Below are 27,349 nucleotides of genomic sequence, written 5' to 3' on the forward strand. Positions count from 1 at the left end.
GACTGGACACGCCTGAGTTATAGGATTCACTGGAAACTCCAGACTGTCATGACATACGTGATGTTTAGAAGTGGATGGAAATGATTGGCTACAGCTCCATTATTATATATTACCTACTAATAGTCTTTAGTCGACATTTCACCAACTTTTAAGATCTGTCCTTGCAGCGATACACAGAATTTGAGCTGCATGACTATTGGTTTGTGGCGCTACGTAGCATTTAGCTCTAATTCTTACCGTCTTGTAAAGCTAACAGGCTAACTAGTTGTGGAGCTGCTACGTCAATAACTTCATGTCTTATAACAACCACAGAAAAACAGGTTTTCACCATAAAAACCACCATCAACCACGTAGCGCTGCAGAGGAGCTGCCAGCCAGGGTTCATCCTCTGTGGACCATGAACAGTCTCCCCTAAGACACTCACTGGGGAAGTAGTGCAACGCTAAGACGACTACAAGGAAGCTGACGTGTAAATTCCACTTGACAGTGCATGTTTATCTAAACGCCTTCTCCTTTCATGTGTTGCGAAACAAAAACCAAGCGAGGGACCTTCTCTTTATCAAAATAGTTTATTTAGAAGGCTTTTGTCACAAAAGCAAAACATATCTTGTCTCTAAATGTCCCCGTTCCACCTCTCAGACGCCTCCAACTAAAAACGTGACACAAATTAAACATCAGTTTATCACTTGAAGAGCTAATAAAGAAAATGCAGGATAAAAAAAAAAGGAAAAGAAAAAAGAAGAGCAATACTTCACATCACTGTTGTCTATAATCATACGCTTGAAAGAATCTTGATGAGTTGCTATTATTGTACAAAGTGCGACGCTGCTGCCCGAACGCACTGAACGCAGACGAGTCGCCGGTGTGAAGATGAACAGAACCTCTGCTTGTGACGGCTGCAGGAGCTGAGAACGGACTCGTAGATTTATACAAAGAAGCGCTGTGAAGCCTGTCAGGACAGTCACGCCACTCCACACTGAGGAGAACTAAGGAAAAGACGCGAGAAGACGACGATAAAAGGGGGCAGAGAAAGACAGACGCAAGGTTCAATGTGTATAAATCTGTTACTCGTCACACCACATGAGGAAGATGCTTCCTTTTTTTTTGTTTTTTTTTTTTTAACTGAAGGAACCAAGTGAGCAGCAAGTGATCCTCTTCTGTTTCTCCGATTCCTGAGACGTCCCTCCCTCGCCGAGTGCCCGGCTGTGCCTCCGTCTCCGCGGTGAGGTAAACTGTCGGAGGGAGCGAACGGCGCTCTGAAAACGGAGCAGAGCCCATCGTCTCTGAGGGCCAACAAGCACAGGATGGTTTTCGTGGCGGCCACTTCCTGTTCACTTACACAACAGCCTTTTTATACAAGAACCATACAACATTTTTTACACGTCCGTTGGAAGGCGGCGGGCCGACGCTCCGACCCTCACGACGCCGTGCAGGCAAAACAGGCGAGGAGCGAGCGGCTGATTATTTGGCGGGAATCTTGGCTCGTTTCCGGGCGATGGCGTCCTCCACGGCCTTCAGCTGCTTCAGGAGCTCCTCGCGGCGGGACAGTGTGTTGCTGGGTTTGCCGGAGCCGGAGCCCGACCCGGAGCCCGAGGCAGAGCCAGAACCGGCGGCCGAAGCCGAGCCCGGGGCGGTCGGCTTTCCCGAAAGTGCCGCTGGGCCTTTCCCGGACGACTTGGGGGGCGGAGACAAAGGACGTTTTCTAAGAAACAGAAGCAAAGAGTTCGGTTTTACTCACATGACTCACGAGAAAAGAAGAAATAACCAAAAATACACAGAGCGAGAGTAAGAAGGAGCTGATTGCTGACTCTCGTCTCACACCGAGTTTCGTACAACTCTTATTTATATCTTTGAAAGCAGCCATTTTGGTCGAGAACAACTCTTTCACTCAAAGTGTTTTTTAAACTGGATTTAACGCCACTAATTATTTAACAGTACATTCGTTACAATACTTTTGACCCACAACTAACAGCTTTTTCCGATATCAATCCATTACTCTCAAGTTAGCTTAGCATAGCCTTTTCCCCCCCATTTACCTTCTACCTTTAGCTATTTTAACTGCTTTTCTGACACTTTCAACAATGTTTAGCTTAGCATAACATCACCACCATTTATCTACTACATTTAGCTAACTATTACCTCTAATGAAAATCACGTGATTTTTCAATAAGGTTTTTATTTGTTTATCTGCCAGTTTTAGCTATTTTAGCCATTTATTAATCACTATTGGCTAAGTTTAGCTAACTTAGCCAGTTACCTACCGCTACTTATTTACCAGCTACTTCAAATGTTTCTCCACCATTATAGCTACATGTAGCTTAGCATAATTTACTTTTCTAATACCTTTAGCTAAATATTTCAACTGTCTATCCATCACTTTTAGCTATGTTTAGCTTAGCAATACTTTTTCACAATTTACCTACAACCCTTAGCTAACTATTTTAACTGTCTGTTTAACTTAGCATAATTTCTTATCTACTACCTTTAGCTAACAATTTATCTGTCACTCACTTCACTACCATTTATCTGCTGTCGTTAGCAAACTATGTCAACTGTTTATCCTCCACTAGCCATTTTAGCTACTTCTTACTAACTTTAAGCTATGTTTAGCTTAGCTTAACCACTTAACCATTTATCTACTGCTTTCAGCTAAAGATGTTTATCTGTCACTTATAGCTATGTCTAGTTTAGCATAACAGCGTAGCCATGTTTCTGCTACCTTAAGCTAACTATTTTAACTGTTTATCCACCCATTTCACTATTTTAGCCATTTTTAACTAACTTAGCTATGTTTCAGCCCTTTATCAATGACTTTAAGCTGTTAATATATTTATGCATCATTTTTAAGCTAGCCAACACTTCTTCATTTTGACAACCCACTGAACGATTTATCCATTACAGTTAAGTAAACATTTGAAGAGTTTATGCATTACTTTTAGCGATGTATTTGAATTATTCTAGTTACTACACTCGCTAACCTTTATCTGCATAGGATTTAGAATGAAAAGGAATTAAAATAAAACAAAAATTCAACTTATTTGAATCATTCAGGCCTACTTCTGTGTTTTAAAGTCTTATAATAAGACAAAAAAATATACCAATGAGTCAAAACATCATGACCTCTAATATGCATATTGTTTCAGCTCTCAAGTGCGTGACTTAAAATATGTCATTTCAGATGTTGTTGTTTATCTGTGAACTGAATCCATTTTCATCAGAAAGCACCTGTTTCATGGTGGGGATTTTGTGCAAGAGGCAGTGAATATTACAACACATGCAGGGATGGTTTAATATCTGTGTGCTTCCACTTTTGTGGCCTGTTCCTCATTCTGGCCTGTGGTCAGTCAGAGTTCGTTCTCTGAAAAGTTTGGCCTGAGTCAACACCATCGCTGCAGCCGATAAGGACCAGGTGTCGACTTCAGAATTTCCACACTTCCAGATGAGCCATGTTTGTTGTCAAGGATAAACATCACAGGTTTCTCTGCATTAATAAATCTTGCTGAGGGCTGCACCAACCTGTCTCCCTGGGGGGGCATCGGTCGGGGCCCCTGGCCTCTGGGTCGATCCATTCGAGGGGACAGCGGGGGTCGGCCGGGTATCCTCTTATCGCGGCCTGAAAAACAGCAGATTGAGAGTTGAGGAGGCCGTTCAAGGTACAACAGAAGGGTGTAATCCCTCAACAGCTGCTCAAAGTTTTATGAAATGTTTTAACTTCCACTTTGGGGGCAGTAAATTAGGATGTGTTGAACTCTGACATTCACAGCAGCTGTGTACTTCCAAATCACAAAGGGAACAAGAAGTAATCAGACCGTGGACACTTCAGTGACGCGCTCGTTTGTAGGTAAAAACACCGCGACTCATGCGTACAGAGAACATGAGGAGCCTACGATGAAATGCAGCGGAGCTAAAAAATAGAGCTGGGTTCTACAACGCCACGCTTTCATCTCAGTCAATAACTCCAGTTTAGGGATATTCGTACATATTCAACATAATCACACATAATTACAGCAATGACAGCGTTAACAACTACGACATTTCCTTCAGACTTCCCACCCTTACCTCCCCTGTAGTGTCACTGTTTTAACCACAGTATTACTGTCTGGTTACAGATTCATTCATCATCCTCACCATGATTTAGAGCGATTGCATAAACACCAGAGCTTCAACTACACTTGGTCCTACAAAAAGAAAACAACTTCAAAGTGGACACGCTCCTTATGGTGATGTTCTGGGAAATCTACTGACCAAAACTGGCAGCCTTTCAAAAACAAAATTAAAAAACAGAAAAAAAAAAACAACCTTAGAGGAGCTGGCAAACACAACAGTGTGAAGAGTCTGAGCCACTGCTACTGTGGAAAGTCCATGGATGCTCATGTAGTCCGGGAGGCTGTTGACACGCTTTTATTGTGTTCTATTAACAACAGCATAAAACTGATGTTTGTGTATTTGGACTTCAAATCAAATTAGACAACCAGAGAGCCGCTTTAGGTTTTCTTTCATGCTACTCACAGGATATAAACAGCTTATAAATTAAAAAAAATCTGTATATATCCCAAAGACATTATACATTATAATTTTGCTGTACTGCGTATTTTAGTACAAATAGACACAGTATTAGAATAATAACAGCATCATGGGAAAGATAAAGCCTCCCTGAAGTAGGAAAGACGTCTATGTCAGTCTACAGTTCCATATTTCAGTTTTAGAGGGACATTAAATATTTAATATATGTAAAAGTTCTGTATATATCCAGAAGTATGTAAACAGCTCATGGGAGTTTTACTGTACGTCATACTTTTGTATATTTATGTATACAGAGACTATATTAGGATATAAATTGCATGAAGGGAAAGATAAAGTCTTCCTAAAGAAATCGGTTTCACTCTATGGTTTCATTTTTTACATTTAGAGGACGTTTGACTACTACATACAGTCGTGACTCAATAATTCGACCCTTAACAATCCTAAACCTGCTATCCGACAGGTTTTTAGGAAAAACAAACAGAACCCATAAAAACAGCCTTAACATAGCGACAGCCTTGGATTCTGACTCCGACATGACATTTAATGTCACCAATCAGGATAACGGCGTATTATTGGCTACGTTCACACTGCAGGACTTAAAACTCAAGTCTGATTTCTTTGCGAGTTCCTTCACGTTTCCAGTTCAATGCGACTTGTATGTGATCTGCTGTGTGAACTTCATACGACCCAAAAGTGTCCCGCATGCGTGCAATTTAAAAAAAACAAAAACAAAACAGTAGTCGTCCAACCGGAGCCAGCACATTTACAACGTAACCGCCATGGCTGTGGTGATATTCTATCACACATTATGAGCCTATAAACAGCATTAAAGGAAAGACAAAGATTTCCTAAAGTAGTAAAGTCATCAGTTTCACTCTGTTTACATTTAGACAGTTTATGAAGAACATCAGTTTATTAAAACATCTGTATATAACCAAAAGTACGTAAACTTTACTGTAATGCCAGCATACTTTTGTATATATACACTAGTAGCATATAAGTCACATTAAAGGAAAGATAAAATTTCCCAAACTAGTAAAAACACCAATTTTTAAATTTTAACTTTTGAGGTCACAGTCGACAACCGATGTCATCGAGGAGGAAAGAAACCAGAAAATATTCACATTTAAGACGCCGCAGTCGGAGATTTTAGACCATGTTGATTAAAAAAAAATAAATCTAACTAAACAATTGATTATGAAAATAACTGGAGACTAATTTAATATCAAGTAACTAATGAATTAATGGTTGCAGCTCTAGTATATACAGAGTAGATTTAATGTGTCATGTTTGATCACCTCACTGTCACTGCTGGTATTAGTTCCTACTTCCGTGTTCTTTGGTCTCTTTATTGGCTTATTTTAGTTTCAGTACCGTATCATATTTAATTGTTTTCTGCTGAGCCCTGTACTACCAAATGTTACGTCATTTTGTTTTCTGAGTGATGTCTGCCAAAACGATTTCCTTGTCTTACCTTATCTTGTGCATACAAAGCCTATTTTAATCTCCACAATCTGCGAGCAAAGGCACACACTTTGACAGAACTTAAAACTGAAGGCAGTAATGAACCAATCGGTCGATGAGTCTTTCTTTCACCTCTGTCTGGAGACATGGCCATCCTCTTGCTGAGGGGGGAGCCCGGCCGGTCTTTGTCTGAAGGAAGGTACCGCTTCCTGTTGCCTTTGTCTCCCTGCTGCTGCAAAACAAAACACGACACACACGGAGTCACGAAAAATAAAAACAAACACATCTCATGTTAACGCAGCAATTAAATCCAAGAAACGAGGTCAGAGTCCGACTGATTTATTCCACATTTAAAGGCACAGTTTGTAATTTCTGCAGCTCGGGGTCAAACAAACAAATGTAGTTTGACGACGTTGTGAAGTAGAGAGGGATCATGGGAGTTGTTGTTTTTTACCATCATCAAATCTACCTGACAGGTTGAAATCATGGTCATGGTGGAGGCCACGCTAGCTAATGCTAACTGCTAACTCACCATCAGATGAGCCAGTTACCCTTAAAGCAGCTGCAGTTAACGTTTTGTGATGAACTCAGTCATGGAGCAGCTCAGTGTCGAGAGAAAGCAATATAAACAACAGGATGAACAAACAACAGAGTGGCTAGCTAGCTAGCTAACCCACTTCTGTCTTTTGCTGTTGGTACACACACTGTTACACTGAATACGATTACAGATTTATCCACATTTGAACATCGTCTGAAATAGTTAGCTAACCTTTTCAACTGTTTATCCATCATTTTTAGCTATGTTTGGCTTAGTGTAACTTTTTCACCATTTAACTACTACCTTTAGCTAAACATTTCAACTGTTTCTCCGTCACGTTTAGCTATTTGAGTTAGTCATTACTCAGGGTAAGCTATGTTTAGCTTAGCATAACTACACCACCGTTGAGCTACTACCTTTAGCTAACTATGTCAAGTGTTTGTCTGACACTTTTAGCTATTTGAGCCAGTCATTACTCAGTGTAAGCTATGTTCAGTTTAGCACAACTTACTTTTCCACTATCTGTAGCTAACAATTTCAACTCTTTATCAGTCACTTATTGCTGTGCTTAGCTTAGCATAACTTCCCCACCATTTACCTATTATGTTTAGCTAACTATTGCAACTGTTATCTGTGACTTTAAGCTTTTTAGCCATTTATTCATTACCTTTACCTCTGTTTAGCTTAGCATAATGCTCTAACAATATATCCATTACCTTAGAAACCATTTACAGCTTATCAGAACTTCACCACAATATTTCTACTACTTTTCGTTAACTATGTCGAGTATTTATCTGCAGTTTTTAGCAATTTGAGCCACTCGTTACTCGGTGTAAGCTACGTTTAGCTTAGCATAACGGCTCAGTCATTTATCCACTACCTTCTGGCTGTCATAAAAGGAGAAAGAAACCAGAAAGTAATCTTAGTTTAGAAGCTGCAGCGAGAAAATTTAGACATTTTTTCTTAAAAAAAGTTTTATTAGTGAACAATCGAGTGGGCTTTTAATTTAGTAGTTGTCAACCGATTGATTAACCGATGCAGTTTTAATTACGAGACCCTTGCAACTGCTGACATTGGAACTACAGTTTTTGTTTCTTGACATATTTGTTGACGACTGAGACAGAAAATGAGAGTAAAACGAAGCAGCGCTACTGCAGGTCCTTCATTCCAGCTGCTGTCAGAAGCTATAACGTGTTGGAGTTCTTCTCTCCGCATCTTTGCATAATATCAAACATTATATCCAGTTTATCTCACATGCAATGCTGTGTACAACAGATCTACCTCATGTGCAATACCATACTGTGTCACATTTGATTTTAAATCATAGTCTCCATTATATGGTACAGCTCTATTGTATTTCTCAGCTGTTCCTATTTATAGTTTTATTTGTTCTCTTGTCCTGCTGTCACTACTTTGTGGTTTTTTTTCTTGTATCTGTGCTGCTGCAACAAGTGTGCTTTCCCCATTGGTGGTGAAGAATAAAGCGAAATCTAATCTAATCGAGAATGACTCTGCAGCTTAATGTCATTTTAGCTCAGATTGCTTCACACTCTGCAGCTGTTACTATAAATACATTTACAGAATACACATCTTGGCTTTTCCCCAATTTCATGCGGTGAGTAATGGTATCAGCATTATGGTTAAAACTGGGAGGAGAGGCGCGGGTTTTGCATATGAGCTCACAGAATGATGCACGATGAGGAAACGCTAATGTCTGATTTCTAAATGTCAGCGTTACGAGGGTTCCAAAAACTGACATTTTATCATTATTCCTCTTTTAAACATCCCATCCGGGCGAGCACAGAGCAGCTGATATCATCTGGATGCCTTTAGTTTGCTCATATATTGGCTTCAGATTGTCATTTTAACTACCTCGCTCAAGAGTCGCCTTCCAAGTTTATCGAAGAAATTCTTTAAAACAGAGCACAAGTTCATACTTCTTAGAACGGATCGATACTAACCTTGTTGAGGAGGGTGAGTTTGATGTCTTTGTGGGAACCCGAACCTCCATAGCTCCCAGGGGGGCCCATGGAGCCGGGGGGAGGGTGCACAGGGTGGCCGCCCCTGTTTCCAGGTCCTGATCTGGGCACCGGGTTTCCTCCTCGGGGCGGAGCTCCAGACGGGTCCATCTTCCTCCGGTCGTCCCTGAAAGGTTCATCTTTCTTCGATGGTCGCTCTGAGACGAGGAGCAGAACAGAACAGAACGTGGCGTAAAATCAATAAAATGTACCGAAACTTTGTACTAATTTAGACGCTGATGACTTCAGTTTGTTTCTACATCTTAAATCTACACATTCTCTGCTGAATCAATGTGAAAACATGCATTTTTAATACAAGTGCGGTGACGAGAAACAATATTTTGTTTGCAATTTGAAAAAATAAGAGTAAAATTGCATCTTATATTATTTTCTGCAATAGAGTTCAGTCATTTCAGCTTTTCCTCCTCTAACAAAAACACGACTTTTATGTCGTTTGATTGCTGCTAAGCTGCTGACTCTTCCTGCAGAGATGTTTTATACCAACAGGGGTGTTATCTTTTTGAAAAACACGCCTTTTGTCACCTGATTTTCGAACTCTCCTCAGACTAATCTTGTGCCGCGTACGGTTTGTTGAGGAAAAGGTTCCAAAACGAAGCTTAAAACTGAGATTTCATCAAAAGCTCCTTATTTTAGATGTCAAATGTAAAAATTAACCAAAAAATAATTGAGCCACATTCTATTAAGAACAAAAAAATCTGCTCTTTGGTGCGACAGACTGAGCTGTGACCGACAGCAGCGTTTAAACGTTCCATAACCGATAGTTAGCCACTCACTCACCGATTAATCATTAAAATAAATAAAATGCAGGGGATTTTTTTTCTCTATTTGCTGATAACGCCACCGTTACCTATTTTAAGAATTCATAAAGTAAACACCTGGTTACTGATTATAAATTACACATATTTGTTTTTTTAAAATTATTTATTCTACGTATCTTATTCAAAAATAATTAATCGTTGTAGCCATAACTGTGGATTAAATATCCCAGAATTTCTAAGCAGGAAGCTGTAAAAATAGAGAAAGTAATCAGGTATTAAATTAAATTCTAAACAGTCCTTGAATGCGTCACGTCTGACGTACGGTTCTATCGGTGAATGTAACAGAATCGAAGCTTAACATTGTGATATTTCACTAAAATCCTCTTATTCTACACGTCGTATCCAAAAATCTACTGAAAATACAGCATTTGAACAAGATTCTGGTAAAAACTAAAACTCTGTGACTATTTGGTTGAACTGCAGGAAGTGTTTCCACAGAGAGAGACTGAGAGGAAACTAAAACCTACTGGATCAATAAATAAATGCAGCATGACTCAGAAACAGTGAACAGAGGAGCAGGTTGTTGGACGATACATCCAGCTGATGGAGGAACATCTGTCTTAGAGTGCAGAGTGGAGGGAAAACAGTTTGTAGGTGTAGTTTGGTGCAACAAATGTTAAACATCTCTTGTATGTGGAGTCACCGTTCATCCCAGTGTTATTTTTTTCACTTCAACTTACATTATTTTGTGCTTTTTAATGATTTATGGCGTTCTTTATGGTTGTTCTGTTTCCACAGAGGTTCAGGATTTTATATTGAGTGAAAAATGAACCAACAGTGAGGAAAAATGTGACAGGAGCAAAAAAAAAAAAAAGTGTCCACAAACTGCTTGGAGTTTATGAAATGGAGTTACACGTGTGTTTTCTGACTGCCGTCAAACAAGCGCACCTTAAGTGTGACTATGAGGAAATTGTTGAAAATTAGTGTTCCTCATACTGAAAGTGAGAAAAACCTTAAATAGGTGGTTTTACGAGGCGTGTCACAAAAGATATGTTTCAACCCCAAACCACAAACTAGGAGTTTCCCCCTTCAGACGATCAACCAGCTCGTCTGCAAAGAGATCCTGCAGCGTTCGTGGCTGCTTCACCATGACAACCTTCTCACAACGCCCTGAGCATCCCACAGCTCCTGGCTGAGAAGAACATCTCCGTGCTGGAGCAACCTCCCTGCTCACCCCACCTGGCTCCTTGGGATTGTTTCCTCTTCCTCAAGCTCAAGGGGGTCATCAAGGAGACCGGTTTAGAAGATGTGGAGACATGAAGATGGCTGTGACGACGGAGCTGAGGAGGATCCTTCTATGGCGGCGTGAAGGCAGAGAAGGCTGGGAAGTGTGTTAGACTCCAGGAGGATTACTTCAGAGGAAAACTGGTAGTTTGGGTTTGAAATATATCTTTTGTGACACCAGTCCAGGAGCTTTTCTGACACACTTCGTAAACCGTGAAGTGTGGAATTGGAACTATGTTTGCTCTCAGTGGCTTTCAGTTTGAGAAGTTATTATTGTGATTTGTGTGTCGACCTGTTGTGTCCTGGATGTCTGCTGCCTTCGCTCACCCCTGTTCTTGTCTCTCCCGTGGGGAGGCCGGTCTCGTGGCGGCCCCCGTTCCTTGCGGGGATGGTTCGGCGTCGGCGAGCGGGAGCTGGCCGACGACACCGGGCTCGCCAGGTCGGCGTACATGTCGTCAGAGTCGGCGCTTCGCACGGAGCTGCTGCTGGATGACGCAGACGAAACCGACGACACGCTGCTGACGCTCAGAGACCTGCAGAGAGACCCGACGGGTCACATCATGAACGAGTCACGCAACACATGCACTCAAAGACAAACCCTGAATCATGAGGATCCTACCTAGATTTCCTTCAGGGGTTTCCAAATGGAGACAGCGCATGAAAGAAAGAGAGGAAAACAGAATTCATCCATGTTAGGCTGCACAGTCAGGATGAGCTGTTACACCATCAGGCTACAGACTGAAACAGTGACTTTACATGAAGAGTCATTCTATTGTTTTTCACTTTAACATTTTAGAAAGATATTTGAGAGATTTGATATATAAAACACTCTGAAATAAACATTTCAATAAATTGCCTGTTGACCCACTTTCAGAAGGTTTTCTCACACACTCTCTACATTTAAAGGCTGTTTGAACGACAACATCTCAGGAACTAAAACAGATAAAAGCCTGAAATTGTCACCATTACTTCTCACTAGTAACTACTTCAGAGGAGTCGTCGGTGTTTTGGTGGCCTCCTTTTCCACAGAGCTGCTCGGAGTGTTTTTGTCTCTTCATGGTGTAGTTCTATCCAGGAGTAGAAGTCTATACACTACAATCACTAAAGACTCATTAACTGCACTCAGATGATCTTTATCTCACTAATTATTACACAAATTGGTGGCACCTGTGTTGAAGTAGGTGAACTAATTTAGCTTTTTTGGCCATCACACTGCACATCATCACACACACACCACCCCTACTGTGAAACATGGTGGTGGCAGCATCATGATGTGAAGCACGGCGGCGGCAGCATCATGATGTGAAGCACGGTGATGAATAACAGCTTGTAACTCCCTCAGAAGAGTCACAGGTGTCTCAGTGGACTCCCTCACTTGTCTCTTTCTTGATCAGTCACTCAGTTTTGAATACTTAACGTGAGCGCTTACTAACTGGAATTTTATATTTTCAATTAATTGACATTATTCTGTTTTTACTTTGACATAAAAAGTTTTTACTTTTACCATAAAAAGTTTTTTTGGTAAACTCCAGAATAAATTGACCCTGATTCAAGATTTGAGAAGCAATATATGAGGAGAAACTGTCAATGAGTGTTAATTCTATTTATAGGAACTGTTTATTTAGATATTTCCACAAGTACGCGTTCCAAGAAGGCTGACAATCCAGCTCTCTTCAGTTTACTGAGGAGTGCAGAATATGTACGGGCCTTCTCTGAAAACTAAAGACAAACGTACATCTTTGGTGTCATACAGATGTGAAATCACTACATTTTTACAGAAGGAGCACCTCTGGTAGTCTGGGAAAGACGCTTAATCCCATAACTGCACATGCAGAAACAGTGATAAACTGCACCTACTTGCTGTGCCTTACATAAACAAACATGAGCATAAATTGAGGCGTTGCGGTCACCACAACATCTCTTTGAAAGCATTTTTCTTTGGCAGCTCCGGTGAGGGTGTGGGCGGGTACCTGGATTTTCTTGATCCAGAGCGAGAGCGTGACAAGGAGTTGGATGAGGATCTGGATCTGGAGCTCGAACCAGTATAACTGCTGCCACTTCCACTGACACTCCCACTCACCGTTCGCCTGAAACACACAGACACACAACGGGATGAAACACGGCCGGTACTTTCTATATTTCGTGCGATCAAAACTCGGGCACCAGCCAACTTCATGTTCAGCAGCTGTGGGATGCATCAGCACATTTTTAAGAAGAAAACAAGGCAGTAAATGATTGCGCAAGCTCGTCTATTAAAGGAGCATTCCAGTTTTATTTCAACCGGCCACATTTTCCATGAATGAATGAATAAGTTTCGACCAGATTAATCCCTGCAGCTTTACGCTAATCGCTTCGTTTGTTGTCAGTGAGACTGAACGGAAACAGAAATTAGATTGGTCATTTTGCAAATTGCATCATCATCATGGGAGCTAGATATACAGAGATGGAAAATTTATGATGATGAAATGCTGACATCGATGACTGTTAATCATTTTTGATTTCCTATTTTGAATGAAAAATGTTATTTATTTTTTTACAGCGTAATATATGATACCATACACCTGATATATAATGAAAAATACTTTATTCATCCCAGAAGGGAAATAAAGTATTGATTAATGTAATATAATATAATGATTACACCTCAAAGCTCATTACATAACGATGTACAGGGGCTCGTATTTGTGGGTTTCATTTAATTATGTTGTCGTATTTTGGGTGAACTATTACAGGGGTCATCCATAATGTCGTCACTGCTGCAGATGTCCTGCTATGAAACACACAAATCATCCAAATAGAAAAAACTTCACTGTAAATAATTTACCTGCAGCCTAAAAAAAACGAAGAATATGTGTATTGCACTTTTATTTACTCAAAGATCCTGACTGATCCTGTGTTTATGTCGGGGATAATTTATCATTGTGAGTAATTAACTGAGCTACTGCTGCATTGTGTTGTAGGTAAAGGTGAAGTGTCTCTTTGGTGATGCTTGTATGAACCCTGCAGCTACAATAATTAACAAACAGAGGAAAGACTCCTATGAACAGCTGGAAGCAACAAACTAAACTCCAGAGGGCTGAACTACCAAGCCAGACTAGTGGGTTAGTGAGATATGTTGAGCTTAAAGTCAGTTTTCAGTACCATGAAGGTGGCTCTCTGTTAACCTGCTAGATCTCCATGGTAACTGATGCTGCGGAGCTAGATCTCCGTGGTAACTGATGCTGTGGAGCTAGATCTCCATGGTAACTGATTCTGTGGAGCTAGATATCCATGGCAACCAGTGCCATGGAGCTAGATCTCAATGGTAACTGATGCTGTGGAGCTAGATCTCCATGGTAACCAGTGCTATGGAGCTAGATCTCCATGGTAACTGACGCTGTGGAGCTAGATCTCCATGGTAACCGATTCTGTGGAGCTAGATCTCCATGGTAACTGATGCTGTGGAGCTAGAGCTCCATGGTAACTGATGCTGTGGAGCTAGATCTCCATGGTAACTGATGCTGCGTAGCTAGATCTCCATGGTAACTGATGCTGCGTAGCTAGGTCTCCATGGTAACTGATGCTGTGGAGTTAAACTGGTCCAGGTTATGTTCAGAATTTCAGATTTAAATCGGCTGAAAGAGCGTCTCCCTTTAACCAGATCGCTTCCTGACTATTAATTATGAGCGATACAGATTCTCAGCTGAGGGAATGTGTTTTATCTGCAAACATGCTGAGCTGTGCGTCACTAATATCACTGAATGCAGCCGTGTAGTTACAGTATCATGTAAATATGAATAAAGCTAAATATGTTTTTATTTTTGGCTCTGATTTGCTGTCAAGTCCGTTCACTCTGCTATTCAATCAATAACATTATTTTTGCTCTGATTTGGCCAAAAACTAAAGTGATTTCCTGCATTATGGGACTGTCAAACCGAAATGACCTTCAATACAAGATCATGTTTAAAGAAAATAAATTTAAACTGTTTTATCGTGCAGCTGTCAGTTGGATATAAGCAGCTGCATCAGTAAAATATTAGATATGAACACATTTAACAGTTTTCTACCAGCATTCCTGTCTCGCATCATTTGCAGTAGCGACGCTTTTTGTCGTCATAGTTTTTTTATATTCCTCATTGTTCTCCATTAAAACAACATGTTGACTGAAGCAGCTGCACACGATCGGTTCATTTAGTGCAAAGAAGAGTTACGTGACGCTTTTGGTTCTGGTTTTTGTCGAGCCGACTTACACAGAGAAAGCCTGGATATGTCAAACTTGCTTCGTAGTCAAGCCCTCAGCTCCTGTTTTCAGATTCCTGCCTCAGTCAACTAAAGCTCAAATCTGATGACGTCCTCTGATGCTGTTTTCACTCAGTAGCTGCATCTAATGAAACCTGGACATCAGGATGAACTTGATCTATCTAATCTGCCCACAATAATGGGAATAAACCAGGTTAAAGTCAAGCTCCTTTAGGGTTTAAAGGCCTTCACAGGGTCCATTCATCTGCCTTTGGGGAGACAACAAGTGCTCCTCTCTAAATCAAATCGTATCTGCTCATTGGTGCGGAGCTGTTAAATAAAAAGGAGAAGAAACCGGTGCAGGAACTGGTTTTCCTGGAAAGCTCACGTAGAATCCACTCTGCCCACACAAACACCTACACACGACTGAAACGTTCTCACTGTTCCTCCACAACCTTCCACTCTCCCTCCTCTCTGCACTGCAAAAGAAATGGAAATGAAACAAACAAACAAAATAAAAAGTGAAAATCTAGCACCAAGGTTACCAAACAAAATAAACAGACATAGAAAACAAAACAAAACAAAACAATAAAAGTCTATTGGAAAGTTAAGAAAACTTTTAATTAAGATTTTATTAGACGTTATTTGTGTTTGTACAAAACGCGGCGTCTTTTATATCAGGGCAAAAATCTGTAATATAATTTTATAACATGTAAAGAGTGTCATTTTATGGCCAAACGTTAGAAAAGAGAAAAATCGTTTGTAAAAAATAAACAGATTTTTTTACAGGTTTAATTTTTACATTTAACATGTTCATGACTACTTTTACATTTCTGTGATTTTACTACATAATACTGACAATTTCTAATACGTCTTTTCTGTGAATTTACAAGATATTATCTGTACTTGAAATATACAAAAAATGGTTTATGACTTTTTCAGTCTTTAATATATAAAAATATATATATATATATATTTCGAAGAACAGAATATTCCTGTAAAATATATATATTTTTGGCTTTTTTAAAATAGTTTTTTAATAGTAGAAATAGCGTAAATTTAAGGTCAATTTTATAATTAAAAATTTTTTTTTTTAAAGCTAACATGTACATGAATCCTGTTTTACTAGATATTATCTGTAATTTAACAAAACAGGAAAAAAAATCTAAGAATAACAGTTAAAACATTAAAGTGTTTCAACCTTAAATACACATCAAGTTTCCTTCAGATAATGGAAAGTATCTGTAAAATAAAAATATTCTCAGCTGATTTAAATACAATTAAACTGTCATTTTATGGTCACGCTTTGTACAAAAAAGGGTCGCCGTTTGTAAAAGTACAGATTTTTGATTGTTAATTAATTTATATGTAATAATTCATTCATTTAACAAAACAACAACAACAATCTGTTCAATAGTTTTGTTTTTAAAAATAATCAACTATTTACCAATTTTCAATCCTTAACATAAATCCTTTTCTTTCAAATAGCAGCACATATCTGTAAAATAATTATATTTTTCAGCGGATTAAATTCCTGACAGACATGTGTAACGTCACGGTCACACATTGTACAAGAAAAGAATTATTATTTGTAAGAACCGATGTTTGAAGTGGATGTTATTTACAGGTTCGGCTGTGTAAAGAAATAAATACGTGTCTCTATAAATTTAGCAGCAATACAAACAGTTAAAAAAAATAATTCCATTTTATTTTCAATCCTTAATATAATCTTTTAAAAGTCTGATTTAAAATGTTTTTTTTTTTTTTTAAGCGGATTTAATTACAGATGTTTTTTGTCACACACAGTTTTGCCTGTTTTATTTATGTTCACTATAAACTAATGCTGTTTATTCCTTTGGTTTCTACTCCATATTAATTGTAATTTAACAAAAAAGACAGCTACAAAGAACCGTCGCTTTTTCCAGTGTGGCTGATGTGGCCGTTAAACACAACACTCGAGCCAACAGAAGTGAAGTTTTGTCCTGGAGCCATCCGCCCACTGCCTCGCCTACGTGAAGCCTCTCCGGTCTGCCCCTACAGCGCACCGCCGAGGAACACGACTGCAGGATCGCTGTCCGCCTCGCGCAGTATGCAAAAGCAGAGGTGTTAGGAAATAACATGATGCCAACGTAGTCAAATGCACGGCTGGTAAACAAGTGTGCAGGCGGGCCAACGTTCTCCGCCCACATCCACACGCCTGAAACCACACACAGCACCCAGACAGTTCGCCAAAAGGCCCACGCTGTTCTCACATTGGAAGAAGTAATAACCACGCTCGTTAATTAAGAGTTACGTGAACCAATTAAATAAACACCACAAATCATCTGTGACAGGTTTGCTGCAAGGATGCTCCAGTAAACCGACTGACACCACACTGCAGGGTGCTTTTTTTTTGTTTAATTCTGTGTACAGGAAAAGAGGCATCGAAGGAAAATCACCAGCCTCGGTTTTCGTTAAACAGTTGTGTTCATCTGATTCATTTCCTTGAGCTTAATTCATGAAAGTGGGACATATTTTCTCTGTGAGATCAGAGGAACGGGAAGGAAGCAGATTGATTTTCCTGATTCCTATCATAAATCGAATTCCTTTTGCGATGTCATCTGATCCAGCAGGCGTCCTGTCTGATACGACCACAGATACATAGAATAAAGGCTAGATGTCTTAAGGGGATCACCGGCGGCCATCTTGATACGGGAGGAACGTGGAGGAAGGTCAGCGATCTGCTCAAACGTAAATACTCGTATCTCGCTGACATCTTGACGGACTTACAAACGGTTTGGTTTCTTACAAACGTCATTAACGTGGCTAAAATTCAAATGACTAAAACACAAAACAATTAAAATACTAATTGTTGCTGGCCCTGAGAGTGTAACATAATTATCCATCAGTGCAGCGTTCTAACTACACCTCTGACGGTTATAACAAACCGAACCGTTTGAAAATCGGTAGAAAACTGAGCAAGTTATGGTTGATTAAAAAGTCCATGCACCACTACAACACAATGCTATGGGTGAGCGAGTGCACTGTACCAAGATGGCCGCCAGTGTGGCCGTGCGATTCCATTGGGTGGCAGCGCGGACGAGACATCTAGCCTTTATTCTACATATCTATGGATACGACCGCTTGGCAGAAGATGTCAGATGCACCGTATCAGCTCTCTGCTTCAGCAGCAAACATCACACAGCTCCTTTGTCAACATCGTCTCTTTATCTTCAGTGCACTTGGTCTACAGATGTTCAAGCTTCACTGTCCCTTCAGGAGGTCACATCTTGACCCCCAGCTCCTCCTCAACAGCACGCGTGACTCATCATCAATCTAAAAATGGTGATTTCAGTTTGGGAAACAAACGTCAGACGCTAATTTAAAAGTTCTCAACCTCATCAGCCTCGTCTCCTTGAACTTTATTGCACAACCTTTGTTCCTGCTCTACTATCCTTAAGTGGACGAAGGTCACATCTTGACCTCCTCCAGATTCTCCTCAGCAGCACGCAGGGCCTCATCATCACTCTCAAAATGGTGAATTCAGTTTGGGAAACAGAAGTAGGGCGGTACTTTAAAAAGTTCTCAACCTAGTCTCCTGTAACTTTACTGCGACTGGTCCCCTGACGTTCAAGCTTCGCCTTCAGATTCTCCTCAGCAGCATGCAAGCCCCTGCTGCATCCCTTAAGGCGTTAGACACTGTCTATCGTGGTGCCTTGTGTTTCACTCTGAACGCCAAAGCTCTCACCCATCACTGTCTTCTATATGAAGGGTCGGGTCTGACATTTACTAGTGGCTACAGCCTCCACTCTCAGGACTTTTCATTGTTCTCGGTCCCTCGTGCCTTCACTGCGTTTGGTCACAATGCCCCTTGGTCCTGGAATCTGCTCCAGAAAATGCTCAAATTGTCCGACCTTGTTTCTTTGGGAGATTTTAAATGTTTGTTGTAAAAACACAAGTCTGTAGCTGCTTTAAATGAGTTGTCATGTACCGTCTGTATTTCATGTATTTACGCCTTGTAGTGATTACATATTATTTATTTTATTTTTTGTGTTGTATTGTTGTAACCCGTGTTGCTGCCCTCTTGGCCAGGGCTCCCTTGCAAAAGAGACGTCAGTCTGAATGGAAAAAGGTTAAATCTAAAAAAAAAAAAAAACACTTTTTAAAAATGACCTCATCATCTCTTTGTTTGGGGAACAGAAGTCAGACGGTACCTCACCAGAAAGGAGGAAGACTGTTCTTGCTTGACTTTTTGACATAGTTTCCTTGGACTTCCACTCACTTGGGTTCACCAGTGTTCACGCTTCACTAACCCATCACCAAAACAAGTCTCCAGATTCTGCTCAACAGCATTCATGACCTCATCAGGACTCTGACAACGACGACTGCTTCTGCCGATTGCACATTGTACTGAAGCAACCGCAGCCAGCTCGAAGCTTTCCTCTCATTTTATTTTGGATTACTTCAGACACCGAGTGTTTTGTCGACCGTGACACGAGGCTTTATAGTTTACTGTTACGCCCCAGACTGGGAGTCATGCACCCGGCTCCGTATTATCTCGAGACGCTTACCTGCGGGGAGGATGCTGCTGTCGCTCTTTCCGCCTGCCTTCTCTCGGGTTCGGAGGTTTCCCAGGTTCCCGTGGCGGCAGCGGTCGCCCCGCTCCGCCTGGTCCCGGTCCGCCGCCCGGACCTCCGGCCTCCCGGGGGTTCGGCGGAGGCTTTCCTCCCTCCAGCAGAGGCTTGGGAGGCCGGCCCTGTGGTCCGCCGGGTGGAGGGGGGCTGGGAGCCTTCTTCATGGGAGGTTTGTCCCTGCGAGGAGGGGGCATGGCACCCGGCTTCAGCGGCATGCTTTGGGAAGGAAAAGGCAACTTTTTCAAGCATGCAGACGGTGATGGATGACAGGCATGTGCTTAAAATAGGCGTGTCGGCACAGTGCATGCAATGATTTAGCTAACTATCAGGGTTCTTCCTTCATAGAGGAATTTTCGGGACCCAAGAAGAAGCCAGCGCCAGAATGATGCTAACTTTAACCAGTCTTGATAAACTGAGGTTTCATTTTTTTGAGCATTTCTGTTCATCAGATGGTCAAAAAAAAAAAAAACAGGAAAATGCACCAGTTCTGTCAAACAATCCAATAAAGACTCATTAAGTGTATGCACATCAATCTAAACCCCATCCTGAGCAGGAAAAACCCTGATGCTCAATAAGTGTCATCAGCAAACAGGATACGCTTTATGAGGCTGGAGGAACACATTAGAAAATGTCCGTTTATGGCAATTTATGAGTCAGATTACTTACGACAGCCAATAAATGAGAGGACGGGTGGAAGCGGATAATATAACCGTGTATTAAAGAAGAAGATGTACCCTTTGTTTAACGCAGGATGAAGGTCCGGTTTGTTCTTAGCGTTCCTCGGTGCTGCCGGACTCGGTGAAGGAGACGTGGAGAACGATCGGGACCTAGAGACCCGACAGCGAGAGAGTCATGAAAGCGCTCTTATGGCGTTTACATTAAGGTTAGATCACATCATGCAAACATACATAAAACGGTTTAATAATGCTGCCGTATTAAACTAAGCTTAGGACTGCTTTATGTTTTTGTGCTTATTGTGAATTCTTGAATGCTTTTATGCAGCTTTTCCCTCTTGAAGCACTTTGAATCGTCTCTGTGTGTGAAACGTGCTGCACAAAACGAGCTGCCTTTGCTTTATGGCAGAAAAAAACGAATAAAACTTTTAGTCAGCACTCAGCTGCTCCACAATCAGCTGATTTTATGGGAAAGGTCAAGAGATTCAAACAGAGGCGTCATCAGCAAGTGGAAAAACATGCCTTGTATTTCTTTTACGTTAATCATTTATTGATTATTGATCGGCCAAATATGGGTCATAAAAATGGTTTCACGGTTGCATAATTTATCGTAATGCTTTTATTTTCTGGCCTTCCTGTTGTTGTTTTTCCATCCGTGCATCCTGTCTTTCCGCCAAATCGCTTCCTAAACCCATGTTTTGTTTTTAATAAATTAATTAATGTGCATCCCTGCTTTTCACATTTCATGAAGCTCTGTGGAAGAAAACTGTCGACTGGATGCAGGGAGACAAACGTAGGCCTGGGTTTATTTAGCGCCGATGCACGTTTACCAGGCGGCGCCACCGACAGGTGAGGAGTTTACCTGGAGCGGCTGCCGCTGAAGGAGCTTCTCTGGGAGGAGTGGCTGGAGTACGAGCTGAACGAGGAGGAGCGGCTGCGAGAACGGGACGAACCAGAACCCGTGTAGGATGACGAACGAGACGAAGACCTGCAACACACACACAGATGTAGACCAAACAGTCGTCAAACAGTGGAGCAATTTTGTCGGTTCCCAACTTCCGACGTGAACGTAAACCCAAGCGAGGTGGGGGGTTGTTTACGTGTCTGGACATGTACTCGACTTTCCTCCAGTGACATCAGTCGGCCCGGAAAACTACTTTGCGGCATCGGATCTGTTTACAGAACTACTACAAACAGTTCGTCTGCTCCGGAGGAAGATGTTTGCACATTTATCACATGCTTGGCTAAGTTATTAGACCACCACCCAGTGTGAGGTTTATACCACAGCGGCCCTGAATGAACAGCTTCACCAAAATCACCTTTTATGTTTCTGGTAATACACCACTATGTAGACGCTCTTCAACCAAAATCTGATTTTTAATGCTAAAATATAATAATTATTGTTATCCACGAAGCTTCAAATTCAAAGTTTTACAAAAAAACCCCCAAAAAACAGTAAAACGCATTCTTGTTTCTTGATTAAGATGTAAAATTCTAATTATTTACTTGCATTCCTGAACAGAAAAATGAGCTTCAGTGGTTGAATGTGATGCTCGATTGGCTCAGATTTGGGTTTAAAAAGATGAATTCAGTTTGAAGTTCCTCATTCCTGCTCAAAACGGTGAAATGTCAAGAGCAGAGTGCGATCACAAACATACAAAAAGACAGCTAGTATGTAAAACCAACATTATTCGACAAGATTTGTAAAAGAAGAGACTTTTCTTGTTGTTTTCTTGTTCTTGTTATTTAACTGTAAAATCAAATTTATTTAGTCATGAAGTTATGAGGGTTCAAAAACACCCATTTCAATGCACTAGACTAAAAATGTTTTTGGTGTGAAGGTCAGATTTTGCATGGCTTATGTAAATAAACTAAAGTTACTGTAGATGACAAAATGCAGCTGATTCTGAGGAGGTCGGGTTGACTTTCTACGGATGGATCCGGACGCAGCTGGTTGCAACAACAACAAACAGCACAATTAAAATCAGCATATATTTAACTGTACTGCTGTTGGACTGTTTATCTCTGGACTGAGATCTCAACACCTTTTCGTTGTCATTTGTTTAAACATTCTCGGCAGCCAGGACGGGGCTTTCTTTCTTTCTTCTTGCACCAGAACGCTGTTAAAACATCTGCTGCACAAATATCACGAAGGCCAAATTTAGATAAAAAGAAAACATCTGATAAATGACAGCTTAAGTAGATATTGATTTATTGTTCTCATTTATCGCGTTGCTATTTCTATCCATGAGAAAAATCATGTTTATCCAAGCACACGTGATGCGACTGAGTCATGTTCAACAGACACTAATAGCTGCACCGTCGGGCTGCTGAATTTGTGTCTTCAACTTTTCAGAATATACAAAAATAGATGTCAGCTGTGGTATTTACTTCACTCAAATCAATCTCCGTCACAAGCGGTGGTGATGATTACATAAAACAGGCAGCGTGGAGTTACGTCTATAATCAGGGTCGGTCACCTAAATTCATCCTCGAGCATTTAACACAAACACAGTTTTTATCTCACTGCCATAACTTTACTGAACAGCTGAGCCATTATTGTTCTTGCACGACCATTTGCACAATGTACATGGATAATTTTCTGCTCAGATGTGGACATTCTTGTATATATTTGTCTTATTATCCTGTTCTATTTTTATTATTATTATTTATTGTATTTAATTTTTTTTATTCTTTTCTTTCTATAGTTACTTAACTTTATTTTTAAAATTTATTTTTCTATTTCTATTTTCCTGCAAATTCCCAGGGCGACACCAACAGCCGAAACCAAACTCCTTGTATGTTGTGTACGTACTTGGCCATTAAAGCTGATTCTGATTTTACTGACGTGTTCAACACATTTTTATCCCACATAAAACATGTTTAGGTGTTTTAAATCCAGCATTATTCGCATCCATCTTTACTGGCTGGCAGTTTTTAACACTGCTGAACATTTAGATGCTTTTTATTCTCGTCAACACTTTGCAGCTGCGCGTCCACAACATAAACAAAACAGAAACTCATCCTTACATAAGGTCAAAAACTCCACAGGTAGCCTTTAGTAGGTCAGCTATGGAGTAATTCATCGATGTTTATCTACTTCCTCATTGCATTTTAGGCTGACTGCTCTGTCTGTGACGTGATGTGCGCCTGGTATCCACCTGCGCTGCCTCGGGCACATTTTACCGACTTAGAACTTTGCACTACCTCTGGTGTGGTTTGGCTCTGGACCGAGGTTCCCAGACATCAAACTGAATTTGATTAATAAATATAACGTGGGTGTTTTGCCACATTTTCACCTTTGTTTCGGGTTTTTTTGCACATGAAAAGATGTGTGACATGGCATTGTCAGAGTCCATATTGGTCATAGGTAACGGAAAAGGCCGATAACAGGTGTGTGGATAGGAAATACAATCAGCGTATCAACAGCATGTTATGGCAGGAACCTGTCTTTCATGTTCTTATCTTATCTTAAAGCACTAATAATCATAGATTTCCAGAAACTGTTTCGGGATTATCTGTGGCTGCCTCCTAATGTAGCTGCTAGCCGTTAGCATAGCCCCTAAGAGACTGTGAATGTGTTGTGTTTGTGAAGATGGCTGTGCTTCTTGTTCAGTGTTTACTGTTAGAGAGACGTGTCTGTCAGGTAGAGCAGAGTTTTATAAGTGAATCTGACTTTAGAGAGATGTGACAGCGCTCCGGATAGCGTTAGCCGCAGGCAACGACGTACAGCAAGCCTCTGAGAAATAGCTGCAGCTCAGCACCGTCAGCAAAATATGTTCCAGCTGCACCATTTGTTAACACCTGCAAATAATCTACTGGGCTATTTTTGTTTCACAGGGAAACTATGAATGCCTGGTGAAGAATGTTCATTAAACCTTCAGCCGTAGAGCTGCTCTGTTCTCTGTGCAAACAACAGTTGTAATGAACCGCTACTGGTGGCATGCAGCAGCCGATCAGATATTGAATATTTGACAAAACCACCGAGAGACAGAGAGGCGACTGAATCAGAGCCAAAGGAACACGTTTAACGTATTCAGTCATACCAATAATCTTTAAAAAGCCAAATCTCATCGTCGATAACTGGTTGAGCTTTCATTTAAAACAAGTGGAACTTTATCTGGGTTTTTACGATGTGTGTTAGAAGCAGGAAGGCTGCAGCTTTCCTTTGCTTCACAGACTTTCGGACCCTCTACGGCGTGATTCTGGGTCATGAGACCACAAATCATTAGATAAACAGTCAAACCTGTGCACGATTAGTTGAACAAACTATTAAACTATGCAACCCTCGCTAGTCTGCACCAGAAACGCTCGTCTGTTATATTTTATTCATGTATTAATTCACGTAACTGCTGATTTTAAGATGTTAAACCGCCAACGTTCTTTGGAAGTTGTCTAATTTATCAAAAGTTGTCCAACAGGTCAAGTTCTGTTCGTTGTCCTGCAGAAAGTCATGAAAACCTCTCTCCTGACGTTAAGGAGGAGGAGCTCCTACCTGGAGGAGTTGGACAAAGACACCGAGGAGCCCGATGGTCGATGTCGCCGGCGGCCTCGCGGCGGGGATCCCAGGCCGGGGCGTCTCCGGGGGGATTTGGACCGGCGCCACGGGTCCTTCCACTCGTCTGGTCGCCTCATGACTGGAACAACTTCCTTCTTCGACGGAGGCTCCATCGGCCTGCTGGGAAGATTGAAAAGGTGACATGAGAGAAAATGTCTCGACCACGTCGACTCATGAGATGAGCTGCAGAGCCGCCACACCTGCTGCTTCCCTTCTTTTACTTTCACTTCTTTAAACTAAACCCAGAAAATTCACACTGAACTCAACAAGATGTCACCAAAATGCAGTCTTTCATCAAAGACTTTTTTTCCCCAAAATTTGCTGTAGAACACCTTGTGATTGTAGTATTCATCTTTAACTGGACCTCGATACAGTGCTGCCCACGTAATGTCACACCGCTTTATCCAACATCCCGTTTATAATCATAAAACAACAAAGTCCTGAATCATTCCCTATATAACCTCCAGTAAACCAGCCTGTTTATTGTCATGATCCCGGTTTTTGTCATAACAACATCCCCTAAATTGATTCCAGGAGTAGCTTTTGCCTGTTTAAAGTCACGACCGGCTGATCGTGGCGGCTCACGGGCCAATTGTCGGTCATGCGTGGCAGATCATCACAGCCCGGTCAGCCGTGGAAGGCAACGTGTTTGTTTGTCAATGACCTGCTCACCTGAGATCTGATCATTGAGTTATTCACACGCCGTGACACTAATCACATCAAAGAGAGCCGCATGAACTGCTCAGCTAGTTAATCAGGACAAGTTAATCCTCTGTTTATGAGTTATCCTCTGTGCATGATTTGATTAAAAGGAAATAACTTTTATTGACGGGGCGGCTTTTCCTACCGACAACGGTGGACTTTCACTGAAGCAAAACCGTAAAGCTCCGTTTGAATCAACAGTGTCTTGATCTTTAAAGAAACTGTCCCTTTGATCTTATGAAAACATTCCCATTTTGGCTTTTCCCATAAACCCCCGTTTATTTACTGAAGCCCGCTTATTGGAACATCCCGGATGTAGTCTGAATTCCATCCTGGACTGAGGGTGTGATAATAAACGGACAGCATCGTACATGCAGAAGGATCCGACTTTTCCCTTTAGTCACGATCCTCTGCTCTGCTTCTTGGTATTTATTTGAAAATTAGAAAGTTTGGCAAGCCACTGAAATGTTCACATAAACAACAAAAACGAAATTTAAAACAAATCTGTAAATTTTTTACTGACAACCCTTAGAGGTCCGCTGTCCTGTTGGCGTGATACAATCATATGACATGTTGGAGACGTCACAACAGAAAACTATCGTATGTACGCCGATGGTGTCAACTTCTCTTGAAAAGTGCAGACTTTAAACTCTCTCCCAGTTTTTGTTTCATGTCGATAGACGACGTAAAACCGTAGATATGATGTGATGGACATGCGTGACAAAAATGTGTAAAATATAAGCATATGAAATACGCGCTGCAGACGTTTCTTTCAACATCTCAGTCATTTTTTGTGACGAACAAAACGAAAGTGAAAGACACTATTGTCAGGAGTGGCACAGACAAAAACAGAAAGAAAGCCACACCTGCTTTCTATATATTTGTATTTAGTGCATTTTATATCAAAGCTAGCTTTTCAAATTCACATCTGAAACCTATAGTTACATTTTCAACTTCCAAAATGCTTCGTCAAGCATGTTTATGGTTTTTATTGAAATAAATAATACGATTCTTCAAATCGGATTTTGAATTTTGTGTGTTTTTGAGTCCAAAATGTTAAAATAGTTGGTGAAAAAATAACACATCACATAGGCACATAGGTGATGTTGTGCTAAAAAAACAGATCCCAAACCTGGGCATGGCAAACATGTTTAATGTGGTGTATAAAGATAAAACTATAAGTATCTAAAAGGTTAAACACAACGCATTCAAATGAAGTCTACCGAGCCCATTTTTAGGACAGTGGAGTAAACAAATGCTGCATTTTTTGTATAACTTTTGATGTGAGGATGACGTACTTCCATATCTGCAGCATCCAGACTCACTTCTTCACTGGTACCACAGTTTTAGTTTAATCGAGTAAATCTTACACTAGAACCAATCACGTCACTCGTGAGCTGGAAAATCAATATCGATGAGCGGATGTTCAGCCGGTGATGCGTTTTGGGTACAATTTCGTTTACATTTTGCCTCCAGGAGACGCTCTGAATTCAGGTGAAGGTTATTTTAAGTGTCACTTTGATGCAAACACTGGATCGCTAGCGCCGTCCCTAACAATCAGTGAATACTCCTGATGAATACTCATAATCTCACTATTTCTCAAATTAATCCTGCAGCCACAGAACGAATCATAAAAATCTGACATTTTGGCAAATATTAATATATTATTTACTATCTTGACTAAATATCAGGAAGCCTGGTTGCAGCTTAAATCCCTTACACCTCGGTTATGCTCCTGCTGTACGTCTGACGTTTTCCAGAAATTTCACACTTTGGTTCCACAACAGTTTGTACAACAAGACAAAGAGTGACTGATGTTTGACTCATCAACACGCTGCAGTGAAACAGCTTCGTATCTTTAGCTGCAATGACCTAATTTCCTCCATGTGTCTCTGGAAACACTGAAGTGAAAACAAAGGTCAGTGGGAGGTCGACATCTACTTGTCACAAAAGGTAGAGCGTGATGAATCAATTCAA

General features: G+C 40.9%; 1 protein-coding gene across 2 annotated transcripts in view; it reads right to left on the minus strand.

The window, feature by feature from the left end:
- Nucleotides 1–553: 553 nt before the first annotated feature.
- zc3h18 (zinc finger CCCH-type containing 18) overlaps nt 554–27,349 on the minus strand; it is a 57,126-nt gene continuing 30,330 nt past the window's right edge. Inside the window, exons 10-20 of one of the 2 annotated variants that reach the window (XM_008303204.1) lie at nt 24,608–24,790; nt 20,975–21,100; nt 20,173–20,265; nt 19,376–19,654; nt 12,578–12,694; nt 11,227–11,235; nt 10,935–11,140; nt 8,488–8,702; nt 6,121–6,220; nt 3,517–3,613; nt 554–1,702 (exon numbers count right to left, since the gene is read on the minus strand). In XM_008303204.1, coding sequence (XP_008301426.1) covers nt 1,462–1,702; nt 3,517–3,613; nt 6,121–6,220; nt 8,488–8,702; nt 10,935–11,140; nt 11,227–11,235; nt 12,578–12,694; nt 19,376–19,654; nt 20,173–20,265; nt 20,975–21,100; nt 24,608–24,790 — 1,666 coding nt within the window. In that variant the 3' untranslated portion in view covers nt 554–1,461. Of the gene's footprint in view, nt 1,703–3,516; nt 3,614–5,998; nt 6,221–8,487; nt 8,703–10,934; nt 11,141–11,226; nt 11,236–12,577; nt 12,695–19,375; nt 19,655–20,172; nt 20,266–20,974; nt 21,101–24,607; nt 24,791–27,349 lie in introns of those variants that run through there. The other variant, XM_008303205.1, reaches the window with a different exon arrangement.

The sequence above is a fragment of the Stegastes partitus genome, unplaced genomic scaffold (assembly GCF_000690725.1).
Source record: "Stegastes partitus isolate 25-593 unplaced genomic scaffold, Stegastes_partitus-1.0.2 Scaffold1957, whole genome shotgun sequence".
NCBI classification, from domain to species: domain Eukaryota; kingdom Metazoa; phylum Chordata; class Actinopteri; family Pomacentridae; genus Stegastes; species Stegastes partitus.